At 34.4% G+C, this 15,643-nt stretch overlaps 2 protein-coding genes across 5 annotated transcripts in view; one reads left to right on the top strand and one right to left on the bottom strand.

Annotated features, from left to right (window-relative positions):
* dtnbp1b (dystrobrevin binding protein 1b) overlaps nucleotides 1-526 on the top strand; it is a 73,821-nt gene extending 73,295 nt beyond the window's left edge. For all 3 annotated transcript variants that reach the window (XM_087294485.1, NM_001044814.3, XM_087294486.2), the window contains one exon: nucleotides 26-526. In XM_087294485.1, coding sequence (XP_087150611.1) covers nucleotides 26-330 — 305 coding nt within the window. In that variant the 3' untranslated portion in view covers nucleotides 331-526. The remainder of the gene's footprint in view (nucleotides 1-25) is intronic.
* A 2,731-nt stretch (nucleotides 527-3,257) lies between these two features.
* Nucleotides 3,258-15,643, bottom strand: part of jarid2b (jumonji and AT-rich interaction domain containing 2b) — a 188,035-nt gene continuing 175,649 nt past the window's right edge. The window contains exons 15-18 of one of the 2 annotated variants that reach the window (XM_087294522.1): nucleotides 13,093-13,223; nucleotides 12,797-12,980; nucleotides 8,664-8,771; nucleotides 3,258-5,700 (exon numbers count right to left, since the gene is read on the bottom strand). In XM_087294522.1, the coding sequence (XP_087150648.1) occupies nucleotides 5,509-5,700; nucleotides 8,664-8,771; nucleotides 12,797-12,980; nucleotides 13,093-13,223 (615 nt within the window). In that variant the 3' untranslated portion in view covers nucleotides 3,258-5,508. The remainder of the gene's footprint in view (nucleotides 5,701-8,663; nucleotides 8,772-12,796; nucleotides 12,981-13,092; nucleotides 13,224-15,643) is intronic. The other variant, NM_001202459.1, reaches the window with a different exon arrangement.

Genomic DNA, 15,643 nt, shown 5'->3' with positions numbered 1-15,643 from the left:
TTTTGTCTGAATGATTGTATCTCAGGTCCAGACGTAGAGTCGTTTACCTCAGAGATCACTCTTCAGGTGCCCACACAGGCCGATCTGCGGCACAAGCTTGCGTCTCTGTCCTCCACTTGCACAGACTCAGCCAGCCAGGATACAGAGGCAGGGGAAGAGGAGGATGACGATGATGATGATAATGATGAAGATGATGACAGGGTACAAGCAGCCAGCATTCTCCCTCCGCTTGTCCAGCCAGATCAGGAAGAGGTGGATGAGGAGGGCACGTTACCCGAAAGAGTACAAAACCAGCCAAACAATAACTGTGAGAGCAGTCGATCGTCCTGAAAACACAGAGAATGAGTGACAGACTGTAAAAGAAAGTGTGCTATGCATTAGCGTCCAAAGGAAGAGCGTGTACTTGTTTTATGAAACCCTTTTGGTTTTTGTAAACATATTCGTTGTTGTGTGTTGTGTAGTGTAAGCCCGATCCTGTGCCTGCCCTCCAAAATCAATAAATATCTTTTATTCTGTTGGACAGTCACTGCTTATAGCATAAAGCCGGTCTATTGTGTTGCCACTGATGAAAGTTGCGTAAGGGATAAAGCACATCCAGGAGGTTTTTATATAGAATAAAGCCCAACTAGCTTATTGCCAGCTGTATAAGACTAGAGGGCTTTATTCTGTGAGAACTGCATGAATGTACTTTATCCGATTATTATATGAATACTTGTCCGTAAAATTGTATTCAATATTTAATAAAATGCAAAGACAGAAACAAAAATGGCTGAACGAAGCATACTCTAACTTGCATATTATTCAGTCACAAGATGGCGCCAGTCAAAAACAGTGGCGGGACAGACAAGCAAATAGAAGTGAACGTATTCACTGATGACCAAACAAGCAGATGATTTATGGTATTATTACACAGCTTTCTGGAAAGCTTGATTCTGATTGGTCAGTCAAAACATTTTAAGCTGTGTTTAATTTGAGCCGAATCTTGCCGGATCCTGTTTCGAGAAATGTCATATATTCGTGTTTTGTGTTCCGGCATTTATTTGAACTAATACGGCATTAACTTTTTTGTGGTGAATACCTGCACATGTGTGTGTGTGTGTATGTGTATGTGTGTGTGTGTGTGTGTGTGTGTGTGTGTGTGTGAGAGAGAGAGAGAGAGAGAGAGAGAGAGAGAGAGAGAGAGAGAGAGAGAGAGAGAGAGAGAGAGAGAGAGAGAGAGAGAGAGAGAGAGAGAAAATGTGAATAAGTCTGAGTGAAAACAGCGAGCAAAGCTGTGTGGATGGTGTGCGTACACACACATAAAGATAGGCACTTTCGACCAGTCAGCTTTCTTACATTTACAATCACTGTCATTGATAGGTGATTATTGTTTCGCGCACAGTGAGCAGCTAAAATAAATAAGGGTAGAGTGCCCTACATAAATAATATTTGTATTTTCAATATGTCAGAGGCAGTCAAGCATATAATATTTTTTTTTAAACCATGAGTAAATCTGATCTCGAGAAAATGAAACTATGCCCCTGGATGTAATAATAATAATAATAATAATAATAATAATAATAATAATAATAATAATGATAATAATAATAATAATAGTAATAATAATACTAATAATAATAATAACGATGACAGCCATATTGTGCCAGACCTCACACCAGCGGATTGGTGGAGAGGAGACAGAGTGAAGCCAATTATGATATGGGGATGGTTAGGAGGCCATAATAGATAGGGGCCAGTGGGCAGATTTAAATTTCCATTCTTATTTTTACTTAAGATATATTACTTAAAATAAATATTTACTCACTATTTTCTCACCTTCAAGTGATTCCAAACCATTGAGTTTTTTCTCTGGTGGACACAAAATAAAATATTTTTTAAAAATCTGAACACCTGTAACCATTGACTTTCATTGTAAAAAAATAGTAGAAAAAACAAATTTTATGAAAGTCAATGGTTACAGATTTTCAGCTTTCTTCAAAATATCAACTACATTTTATGTTCGACAAAAGAAAAAAAGTGGTTTAAAAACAGTTCGAGGAGGAACAGATGGGTAAATTATTACATAATTTTCAGTTTTAGGTGTAGTATGCCTTTAAGGACATAGCATTAATAATATTAATTAATTATTAATTTACTTAAAAAGTTATGTTACTATTAGCATTAAAGGTGCAGTATGCAAGTTTGACACCCAGTGGTTGAACTAGGTTTTGCACTCTTGGATCAAAACAAATGCAAGCACAGGTTGCCAGATTGAGGATATAGAGCAAGTGATTTAAACTTTAGAGTTTTTGTCCTAACCAACACCTCCAACTGATATTAAAAACAGCTTCTATTTCTCACAGGTGAACAACAGAAAACTATGACAATGATCACCTCAGGTAAACCTCAAGCGCTTTATTTAGTGTTAAATGCTAACAATGTGAGCTTAAATGCCATTTTACATGACATTTATTATCATATCTGAAAGCAGAAGCAGATAGTTTACCTCAGATCTTAAAAAATAAAATAAAACACTTGAAATTTTACTTTAGAACTAAACACACATGGGTGATTCAGCATGTACATTTAATAATGTTAAAAGGGGTTATTATATATTAAATAGATTATAAACCTTAACATTTCGTTAGTGAGTGCATGTTCTGTGCTTCTGAATGGCTGTATTTAAACTTCTGTCGTGTTTCATCTGGTCAAGAAGTGTGTTGTTAGGACAAGCGTTTACAATGTAACCTGCTATCTACTGCTAATTAATAACCTCATATGAAACTGAATCGGTCTCATTTCGTAGTCTGTTACAGTCCACCGAAGGTTGAATTTTGGTCACGGACGCATGCTTTTAGAGCCTTTCTGAACGAATGAATAGAATACGGTTTTCCACTAAGGCACCGCGGTATGCTGAAATATAATGGGCTAAACTGCCAATGAGCAGGTTAAAATTACCAAAACAAAGGCCGCATTCCGGCACAGAAAACACATTTTCAAAGCAGAATATCTAACTTCAATAGTGTTTTTTCAGACAAATATGTTCACTTGGCAGGTTTCTTAAATATTTGCTGGTATTTTTTATATATTATAAATATTATATATATTATACAAAAACTTACATACAATTACATACAACACCTTTAATATTTTTAACAAAAGTTATACAATGAATGTTATGAAGCATTTCATGTTCTGTAGTTCAGAAAAAAACGACCTTAAACACATTGTATTCTAAAACAGTGAGGTTAGTAAAAAAGAAACAGACTGACAGTGAATTATCCGTGAGATTTTTATTAAACTTTAAAGTATAAATTGAAAAGGTAAAAAACAAAGAAAAAAAATCAAACTGACATAATAACCAACATGAAATCTTTCATGAGACAAAAAGCTGAGACACAGTGCTAATAAATTAACTTGCCTGACCATGAACAAATATCTCCTTTTATAGAAAAAGGAACAAAAACAGCAAAAAAAATAAAATTAAAAAAATCTCAATAAAATACATAGTAAGGCCATTAAAAACTTGACAACTGCTGTTCTTTGATGAAAACAACTGACTTGGTTTTTATTAAATACTCCTAAAAGTTCAGTCTTCAGATAAGGACAACAACCAACAAACTGGATTATAGTTCCTTTTTTCCTTGACAGTCACAACTGGCAAGCTCAGTGCAACATGAGTAGCTACTACAATGTTGAATTTTCAGTAATGAAAATGTAAAAACCTCATTTTTTTTGTGAAATATTTTCCCTTTTCTTTAAAAAAGTAAACCTAAAAAACAAAACTAGGGGGAAATCGCAACTCTGTATCTTCGTCCTCGATGTAAGCAGCACTTAAAAATTATACACATTACCAGAGCAACCCTGTACTTAAAGTCCACCAGCTGAAGAAACTGAAATGTAAGGCTTATTCTTCATCTGACATCATCCGTCTATGTAGCTATCTATCCTTTTCTTCCGTCACTCCGACAAAGGCTCAAGTATTAAAGACATTTACAGGATTATGTACACAAAGTTTCTTAAGATTTTTTTTTTTCAATCAATGATACTTCTGCAAAAATGAAGACAAAACAAAAAACAAATAATAATAACAATAATAATAATAAAAAAAAAACAACAACAACAAACTTGGACTTGTATTTCACATTTTACACCCCCCGAATAGTGGCTCTAAATTGAGAAAACATCAGAAGAAAAAAAGAAAATTAAAAAAAGGCAAAAACAATAATTACAATAATATAACATAATAATTATCTTTACAGATGAATCAGTAAATCTGGAAGAATGGAATGTTTACACGATTGCACATTTAGAAGCGGAAAAAGAAACTTCCGTCCTGTGGGATAAGAAGGCTAGCAGACAGCACTTCTTTGTATTACCTTTTTGTATTGTTATATTGTGTACAAAAAAAGGAGAAAAAATAAAATAAAACAAAAAAACAGCACCAACATTAATAAAAGATCTATCTCCCAGCTAAACATCAGGCACAGTTATCATTCAAAAGTATCAGTGTGAGAGGAAAACCTCTCATTATCGGGATGGGACCCGCTTATTCATTCCCTAAAAAACACCCACTTCCTCCATGATCCTCTGCCAGGGAATAAAGCACTCCCTGGAGGTAAGTGTGAACTTAAAATCTGCCAAATCACACACAGCATTTCCTCTTAAAAAAATAAAAATAAAAAAAACTAACAAAAATAAACAAGAGATATTACAACAAGCTAAATTTCAAGTGTTTATCATCTTTAGAGCTGCGTCTTCCGCAAAGGAGCTGCATGGGGACTAATCTGATTCAAATAAAAACAGAGGTAATGGCAAGAAACAAAATGAAACTGAAAACAGCAAGAAAAACACTTTGAAAAAAAAAATAATAACACAAATACAGAGGAGAAAAAAGAAAACAAAAAATAACAACATAAAAAAAAAAAAAAACGAGAATCAAACAAATATAAAATCAAAAAAGCCTAAATAAAACATGGAACAAAATCCACGCACACATACTCAAAAAACAAAACAAAGAAAGATAAAATAAACAAAATAAACAACAACAAGAAAAAAAGAAAACCAAACACACCATCCTAGAAAACAAAGCAAGCAAAAATAAACAAGCAAAAACAAAATAATAAAAATGAAATAAAATAAATAATCCTTGGGCAGCTCCATCTAGCAACAACATTCAACTGAAAGGGGGGGCTAGGGGAAAAAAAAAAAAAAAAAAACAGGGAAAAAAGCACCCATTTGTCCCACAGTTCACAGTTCAGGTGGAGCTTGTGTGTTTGTGTGCAGTCGATGGGGCTGAAGAGGAGGACGAACATGGTGACATCATACTCACACCTGTCAGTGAAACACCTGGGACAGTGTCTCTTAATGCTATCAAACATCTGGTGAATTCAAAACTAGTGCGCTAGTGCAAAAAAAGGCAGCCTGCTTTCAACACAGATATATCTGCCCTGCTAGGTGGGTGATAAAAGACAAACGATATGAAGAAAGGAAAATGATCGGTTGATTTGGGCAACAGGGCGGCGTTTATCATGAGACGGCAGCAGCGGCACTTTTGGATGGGTGGGTTGGCAGAGGGATGAGAGTAATCTTCATGGATTCCCTCTTGCGAGGGCCGCGTTTGGCCGGTGGTTTAATGGGACTGGAGCCATTACAAACTTCTGACCCGCTTCTCACCAGTGCTTTACCACACACCTGATTCACCAAACTGTTGATCTGTTCCTGCAGGGACATACAGAGATGGGGAAGAAACGTTTAAAACTTTTGGCTGGTTGTATACAGTGGTAAAAACAGTACTAAAAAATCATACTTGACTTCATACTCGACTCAAAAACCATTACTTGCAGAAAATATAATTAAACTAAGTGAAATTTCTGCCATGAAACTCTATGCATGTGCAGGCTGATAGGTTCACCTAATCTGCCCCTGCATCATTAACTACATGTCACAGGAGATTGGTTGCTGTCACCTCGGCAGCCAATGAGCTTGCTCCTCATTAGTTCAAATGCTCCACATTTTACGCTGTTAAGCTGAGACCCTCCTCCACCACAGTTCCACCTGTGTTTAGATCTGCTACAGGGGTTGCATATACAGTTAAAGTCAGAATCATTAGCCCCCCTGAATTATTAGCTCCCTGTTTATTTTTTTCCACAATTTCTGTTTCACGGAGAGAATATTGTTTCAACACATTTCTAAACATAATATTTTTAATAACTCATTTCTAATAACTGATTTATTTTATCTTTGCCATGATGACAGTAAATAATATCTGACTAGATATTTTTCAAGACACTTCTATACAGCTTAAAGTGACAGTTAAAGGCTTAACTAAGTTAACTAGGCAGGTTGGAGTAATTAGGCAAGTAATTGTATAACGATGGTTTGTTCTGTAGACAGTAGAAAAAAATAACTTTAAAGAGGCTAATAATATTGACCTTAAAATAGTTCATAAAAAAATGAAAAACTTCTTTTATTCTAGCCGAAATAAAACAAATAAGACTTTGTCCAGAAGAAAAAATATTGTACCAAATATTTTGCAAAAAATTCTTTACTCTGTTAAACATCATTTGGGAAATATTTAAAAAAAGAAAGAAAAAAAAAGAAGAAAAACTCAAAGTGGGGCTAATAATTCTAACTTTAACTGTATATTATGTTTGCAGCAGCAGTGTTATATTCTCAGATGGTATGTCTGTGTATACACTGGCATTAGCAGATCTCTGTACTTGCTCTGCCATAATAATCAAAGCAGCAACATAGCAGATCTATACCGCCAAGACCAAATGCATCAACCTTGCCATACACATATTCATTACCATACTAAATCCCAAGAGTGTTCATGACAGAAAGTATATAATGTATGCAAGTAATATTGTTTTGTTCGTTTTCTGTTGCTAATGTACCTAGTGTCTAGAAATAAAGTACTAAATACTATATTTCTAAAAAGTAGCCCCTCTTAAAGTATTCAAGAGTAGTGAGAATTCTGAAAGTATTTAAGAGCAGAGGGAATTGTGCACCTCTTAAAAAATAGAACTACACGTTGTGACAACCAAACTCTGTGATTTGTCGGCAAGGTAGTGTTGATAAGTGTGGGTAGGCCCGAGAGTCACAGGAGAGGAACTAGCCCATTGACGTGAGTGTTTAACAGGTGTCGAGTCCCGTGGAGAAGCTCCAGATGCATACTTTTGTTTTGTGCTTACATTATGATTAAAGTTGTTAAACAGCCAGTAGTTCCCACCTCTGAATGAGCAAGTTTGAGCTATTTTCACAGTAAATTAACATTAAAGGTATTTACGGTGTAAACAAAACAATTAAAAAGAAATAAGACACAGAGGAACACAGAAACCCCTTTGCCAGCTAGCATTTCAGAAGTGTTTTTGCAGAGCAACACAAACAGAATGCAGAAGCGTAAATCTATTGCTATGTGCAAGGCATGCACCAACGTGTGATCACTTAGCACAGAAGTATAATTCAGCCTTAAGAGTTGTCAAGTGTAACGCGTAAATTAAAAATTCTAAGTGTAAATTAAATAATTTTCCACTGGTTTTTCCATGTATTAATACATTTAAAATGTGAGATTATTGTAATTGATTGAATTAATATATGCACCTATAATAAATTGAGAGAAAGCAGGTTGGTGGGTTTAAATATGCAAATAATTTCATGAATTGTGAGCTATATTTGCATCTCCAGCACAAAACATTATATGAAGTCAGTTTCAGAAATGTAAATATATACAGTGCTCAGCATAAAGGAGTACACTCCTCAAGATCTCTCTTTAAAATTAATATTTTATAGGATGCTTTACAATAAGATATGTGTGTATATGCATTAGAATAGACGGTACCAGACTTCACTACAGTCTAAAAATTAGTACACCCAAATATGACTTCTTTTTATGAACAGAAAAAAATCTAGAGTTTAAATAAAAAAATTTCATTTAAATAAAAATATTACATTTTGTTGAAATTTTGAAGCCTGTAATTTTTGTTTTGCAATACCTTGATTGAATTATAATGTATTTCCTTTCTATTCCTAAAGACATTACATTATTACACTCTTATTTTAATGGATATAATGGTTTAATAAAACCATTTTGCTAAAATGTACCGTAAATTATTGAATATATTCAATGAGAAATTGATAAAATTATTAATTTTCAAAAGGCAGTGAACTAATTTATGCTGAACACTATGTGCACTGTTTTATTTTATTTGTATTAATTTTATAACAACACTGTAAACAGAGAGAAATATATAATTTATTTTGTGGAATGACATTTAATGTAATATAGACTAAAATGTAAGTTTAGTGTATGCAAATTAACCTGCCTGTAATTGCCTCACCTTCTATAAATTAAATATACAAATATGGAGAACAATACTATATATTTAGAGATGAAAAAAAAAAATAAAAATAAAAATTGCATTTGAGAGCTAACCAGAATCAATTAAAAAAAAATCAATAGAAAATACTATTCAGAATCCACTGAAGCTCATTTGCATTTGGAGATATGTGTTTGCATTCAATTAATGGCAATGTTTTCCAAATAATCATCACCAGCATTTGCCAGAGCACAATAATTCAGCAAGCGACAGCAACAGCTCATTTAGGAGGATTGCTAATTGCTGAATATTTCCCTTAAACAAATACATCTCAACAGCTCCCCCTGCAGGCCTATTTCTCACCTCATCATAGCGGTACATCATCTTGAGTCCGCGGCAGTTTTTGTGTTTCTCCACATAGTGCAGCGCACACTCCAGACAGAACACCACATTCTCGTTCTCCTGCACCACCTGCAGCATTGACAAGATTCATCAGCTCAGTTATATAGTTCACATTTAAAATTCTCAGCAGGTCTTCTGTTAGTGATGAATCAAAGTGAATAATTAGCATGTTCAATATTAAAACATTTCAATAATTTTTTTTACAAATATAATACACATTGTCAAACCTACTTTAAGATCCAGAGTTCAGAAAAAGGACGTATATATACACAAAATAAAAAAAAAAGAAATAATAGAAATTATTAAATAAAGTTTCATGGGGATGATTACACCACTTTTATTTAAAAATATATATGAGACATTCTACTAAATCGTACATTAACTGTCCTTGAAATAAAAATGTAAATACAGTGACTAAATGCAAAAAAATAATAATAATAAATAAATAAATAAAAAATTCAGAAATAGACTAATAGTTTACTTCTGCGAGTTGTTCTGTAAAAGAAATATGTCATTCATTTCACTTTATTAAAAACAATTTACAAACTTACACACCCTGTCATTGTCCTTGTCCTCAGCCAAATTGACCCTACACCTTTAATGATTTTGATATGCTAAAAATATGATATGTTTCATTCAGTCCTGTCACATTTGCATTAAATATAACATAAAATGCGTGCAATAAAGGTTTAAGGTTATAACTCGGAGGAAGTGACGGAATAGAAGCTGACAGTAATCAAGGATGCGTTCAATAATTGAATTGTATGATTTTATGCTTGTTTTTGTATGATCTTTTAAGGAGAACAAGCCTAACGGTCAGGCCTGGTCACATTAATTAGAAGTGAAAATGTACATTTCTATGTTTTCAGAATGTCCCATATGATCTATTCATAAAAATATTTAGGACTTTAATTATTTTAAGCAAATTTTCTAGGACCAGAGAGGGGTGGTGATCGGAACAGAAAAGGTCTACATGTCAGGAATTGAGCTTGGGATGCCTGCAGTTTAGTTGTGCTATATATAGAGACGCACTGACCATTAGGTTGTTAATGCCAACAACATTTTATTTATTATTTTTTAAATATTTATCTTATATTTTTACACAATTTTAAAACTAATTTGGATCTTACATTGGTCACCTAAAGTGTCTCTTTCTTCTGGCTGAGGTTTCAGGCATTGTACAAAGCATTCTTGTATTATTTATGTATTTATTTATTATTTATTTATTTATTGCCACATCAGCAAGTTATGGCTATTTTGTGGTAAAATGGATATACATAAAATATTACATGATAAAAACAAATTCATATTACAATAAAAAATACTTAGACAAATATATAAAATATAAATAGATAAAATTCACACAAAAATATATTAAAAGTTAAATATGATTTTTCAGTTCAATTTTTGATAAATAATTTAAGATTCTTCCTGGTGGTACCTTTTTAAAGGGTCCATCAAAGTACTCTCCTTAAAAAAAAAAAAGTTGTCTAATGGTATTAAAACTTCCACATTCCAACAACATCTGTTTTATGGTAAGAGCAGCCTGACAGTAATTACATTTAGGTGGTGCTTCGCTATTCAGTAAATATAAATGTGTCAACCTAGAATGTCCAATTCGACATCTAGTATAGACAGTTTGATCATGACAGGTCTCAAAATTATAATTTGCTAAATGTCTTTCATTTATTTTCAGGTTAATTTCATGTAATTTATTATTTATGGAGTTGTCCCATTCCCTTTGCCATGTTTTGTTTATGTACAAATTGACTGTACATTTTTGTATTAAAATTAATATAGTATAGGCTGTAAAGTATGCTTGAAATTAAATATGTGCATCCTAAATCATAATGCTTAAAAACAAAAAAACAACTACAAAGTGCAAAGGTGATATAACATATATAGGTGATATAGTGGGCATATTCCTGGAGTCCCAATGCTGCACATTTTCGATGTCTTCTTTGTCTGGAACAAACATTTCAGTTCTACAGTTCTATTAATAAACTGTATCAGGTGTGCAAATTATGCCAAGCATCCCAAGGAATGCATATGGTATTTATATACCAGCAAAAATTCTCCTGTTCTGCTTGCCCCAACCCAAGTAGGATGATTCGCAACCAGCAATTCCATCAAGACATCAAATCAAGGGCACATATCAGCTGCAAAGTGCATGCTTGCTGGCACCCCTCTGAAAGTTAAAATGACTGGGGCACACTACAGTCATTCAAACATGGCAGCCATCATAAGTCTGCAAGACCACAAGTGTGCATGAAGTGTGCCATCTGAGATTTGGCCACCGTCCTGCAGAGTTCAGCTCCAACCCTGATCAAGTACACACTAACCAGGTCATCGAAATCTTCAGGGTTACTTGAAAATAGCATGTTGGAGCACGGTTGTAACTCAAGTCCGTAGGAAGTAAGCTCTCCACCGTGGTGATCTGAGCTCTGCAATCAATGGCATAGATTTGCTCTTGACATTGAAGGGGACCAAATCCAACACCCACTTAAAAAGTCACTGCTAAAGTCACATGTTACATGTTTCTACTGAAATCTACTAATTCAGACTGTTGGAAAGGGGTCGGGATATGCCAAAATAATTGTTTTAACTCGATTATTGTTTTTTATAATCGTCGAAGGCCATAATCCAATTTAAAACTGAATAAGGCCTATTTATTATTAACTCATTCAGCAGCGAACTCATTCAGTTTTGCTGCCATCCTCATTCACTTTTGACGACCATGTGTCAACATTGTATCGAATCCTCATAGAGAACTTGCACATTTGGTGCTGCTAACATCCAAATTTAGCTACAGCCTCTCACATAATGTTTGAGAAAAGTATGACTGGGAGAATGTTATTTAACGATCTGCTTTTATTTAAATTTAATTTTAATGATATTTAAATAGCTCCTATTAAAAGTTTTTGAAAATGACCTTCCATGTAGTGTGTAACAGCTCTAAGTTAAGTGAAATATCCAGCTAATGCTTAAATATGAAAGTGTACAGTGTTTAAAACTATTGATTCATTTATAAAAGAGTCAACTCATAGTGCTTCAAATTAATAGTCTTGATAGTGAGTCATTAGCCGTTTCGGCGTAACATGGATATGAAATTTAAGCCCCGCCTAATTGTTGCGTGTGCAAACTCAGGAAAATTGAAACCTGCGGCCCCTCCCACAAACAGTAGCAAAGAAAAAAAAGGAAGACAAGCACTGTAGCAGACGCTGTTTGAATTAAGTCATGAAGACACTGTGGGATATTCTGCTGGATATTATTGGAAGTGTGAGGGAAAATTTGTGTTATTTTCTCTACACAAAGATGAAACTGTGATTGAGTGGTTGAGGTTTATTTTTGAAAAAATACCTCAGCATTATAGCCCAGCCTTGTGCAGTTTGAGTGCTTTGCGGACTATTCTGCTGCCCAAGGTGGCTGCCTAGGTCGCCTTTATGGATGCGCCGGCCCTGATAACTCTGTTGAGAACCGGGTACTGTGAACTATGGTGTTAGTAACTACTATGAAGCTATGAAATTATGGGAGTTTTCCGGGATAAATGACAAAATGGGTGGGTGGCTAGAGATGGGTCTGAAATACAGGAGACTCTTGGGAAAAACAGGACTGTTGGCAGGTATGCTTACACATACACTATGCACTGTGGCTATTTCAATATTGTTGATAAGACGTGCTGGGCATTTCACTCTGTCTCGTGCTGAACGCTGTCGACCAATCGCAACAGGTTGTCATCTGTCCAATCAGCGCAGATTAGCTTCGCGCTAAGGGGGGATTTGAGAACAAATGAATCGCTGAACAACTCGAATGGGAGTCACTGGGATAATCAGGTAAAAATAATTGCATATTATAAGACCTTTTGCATGCAAATCAGCCTGTTGTTGGATACCTTAAAAACAAAATATGACCCTTTTAAATGTATAATAGGGGCTCTTTAAAATGTTTTTTTTTTTTTTTTTTTGAGGGGATTACATTTTTGGTTGAGACAATTCAGTAATATGTGGATATTGCTAAGGACATGACACCTCCGTCCATGCTAATTCAATACCCTTGTATGCAATGCAGGATAATATAACCTGATATAATCTCACCATAGATAAGTAGCAGAGGTGCTGGCACATTTGGCAGCGCCTCTCTGATGACTCCAGTGCCAGCCACTTGCGCGGCTTCTTCCTGGTGTCAGCAGGTGATTGGTTGTGGTCATGAGTGCAGTAGCGTGCGGAGGAGAGCAGCCCTGCTTCATACAGCTCCTGCCTTTGCTTCATCTCTATGTTCCTGTTGGACATCAACACACACTCTCTTGACAATTGCTTTACAGAGGGCTGTAATGGTTAAGAAAGTTTATTGCAGTAATGATTTGACTGGTGGGCAGGCTGGCAATGCTCACCTGAGATCTTTGAGAAGAGAAGAGATTGTACTGAGCACAAGTCTGTTTTCTCGTTTGGCCTCAGCTGTGGCGATCTGATACAGCAGCTTCTCCATAGAGAAGGGTTTTGCTATGCGCCTGCATTTCAGGTCCTGTGAAAAAACAGCAAACGCACATAAACATCTATAGCCTAGAAATGTCCATGTGCAGCACACGTTTTAAAGCTTAATCCTTTTCTGTACTGACAGTTCAGCTATTTAGAGGAGAGGTAACCACATTTTACAACCAAATTATTTAAGGCCTGCTGGTATTATATGCATCTATAGCAGTGGTTCTCAAACTGTGGTACGCGTACCACTAGTGGTACGCGGGCTTCCTCCTAGTGGTACGCGGAGGAATCGCCAAATAATGAAATAAACAATTAACACTTTTAATCCTTTGATGCGTACTATAACATCGATGTGATCAGCATTGGCTGTTTAGTGAAGCGTACGATCACAGCTCTTTGCTTAGAGTGTTTATTTTAGTGCATTGTGTCATAAGCTGTTATAAATCAGTTTCCGAAGTTCAAGAATTGATTCTGAAGCGTGATTTGACTGACATGAAAAGTAGCCAATCACAGTCGACCTTGTCTAGTTTTGCGTGAAACGTAAGGGCGGGACAAAGGCTTTCTGTGTTGCAGAGACAGAAAAAACAACTTAAAAACAAATGTTTTGTTAATTTAGTTGCTTCTCGGATGTTTTCACTATAGAAATGTCTAGCAGAGTAATTAAACCGCGGACATATTTCCTGCCTATTTTATGATCTTCATACACGTTTCGCTCTCCGACAGCGAGTCGACTCGCCTCTGACCTGTCACTCCTCTATACAGTCTGAATGGCGGTGCGGGAATGGAGGTATTGCGCAATAACTCATTTCTGCAAATGCGGCGAGTGCTTTATTTTATCACGAGAGCGCATTAATGTACGCAAATCGCTAAAACAGTTATGCGAGCTCTTAAATAGGCTTTTTTCAAATGAACTGCAAGTGCTCTCATGATCGCCTGCGTGCTCAGATTGAATACAATCGCGATCTTTCCACTAATAAAGTAGACATTTATCTTTGCTCCTTGACTAAATTTAATCAAAAGTATTCAAATTTATCAAGTATTTAGAAATAGATTGATGCATAATCGATGACAATGCTAATGGTCTTCTTGTTTGGCTGTGTTGTGAAGTGAAACTTACTTTTAGCAAAGGTGGATTTTTTATTTCTTTACGACAAAATAATTATGCTGGAAATGTTTCTGGATGAAGTATTTGTGTGATTTATACATTTAGCTGTATTCTGATCTGTCTTAAAGCATTAAAGGTCAAAGCAATCCGTTGTTACTTATTGTTTATTTATCATAAATAACAATAAGGCTCTTAAAGCACTGCTTTGATAAATGTAGTGTTGTCATATTTTAAATACCTCAAGTAAAATTAAGTCATTTGTTTTATTTTTTTTTAACTGACAGTGTACTTGTATTTTTTAAAGTTTGTATTTTAGATTAAGCTCAAGTGTAAAATAAAATCTCCATGTGATGTACAGCTATTTAAGAAAATAAATTTGCCATGTTGTAAAGAAGAATAGTGTAAAATATGCAAATAAAAGGCTAAATTTAAATCTTTTTACCATATACTTTAATTAAACCTTTCAAAGCTTGCAAATATTGTTTAAAAATGGGCAAAAACTGTCTGGATGGCCTTAAAGATTATGTGGTAGTTTTACCAGTGCTATTGAAAAAGATTAATTGTCATGAAAGGAAAAATCGGTCACACTTCCTTTGTTAGTGCAAGTTCCTATACATGTAGCTTTGGGATTTAAGCAATTAAACCATTCAATCAAGTTTACACTTAAAAAAGTGATTTCATAATGAAAATCAGATTTTTTAAACTAGTACTTATTAAAAGAGTACTTTGTACTTTTACCTAATATTAGTATTATTTACTAAAATTTGTGTTATTTTAGCAGTGTAATAGTATTTTTACTTGAGTACAAAAAAGATTTTACAAGCATTTAGTGCAGGTTTATTATATTATTAATATATGGTTAATAAATATTATTATTATTATTATTATTATTATTATTATTATTATTATTATTATTAATTTTATTTTATTATTATTATTATTAATGGTTTTTATTTGTGTCTATTCCTATATAATGTTTTATGGGTTGCTGAGAATACATTTCAGGTCTTCAATACATAGCATGTCAGTCTTGAAAAAATAGGTGCTGGAATTGATTTTCATTAGGCTGTCCCTGTATGAACCCTGTCATATGTACATTTAACATTTATTTCAAGATTTGTCTGAAAGTGTATGAATATGACATTTAGCCTATATTTATAAGGTCCAAGCAACATTTCCAACTTTTGATGAATAGGCTACTATGAAAACTTTAGATTTAAGTACTGCAGTTTTCTTTTTACTTTTTAAGAACAGTGCCATTTTTTAATGAACTTTTAAAAGCCCATTTTAACTAAAACGTTTTTTTTTTTTTACCTGCAAGCACAGTTAATGTTCAGACTATTTAAAATGTTTAAAGT

The sequence above is a fragment of the Danio rerio genome, chromosome 19, assembly GCF_052040795.2.
Source record: "Danio rerio strain M-AB ecotype USA chromosome 19, GRCz13ab, whole genome shotgun sequence".
NCBI lineage: Eukaryota > Metazoa > Chordata > Actinopteri > Cypriniformes > Danionidae > Danio > Danio rerio.
This window is presented reverse-complemented; position numbering and strand designations above follow the sequence as displayed.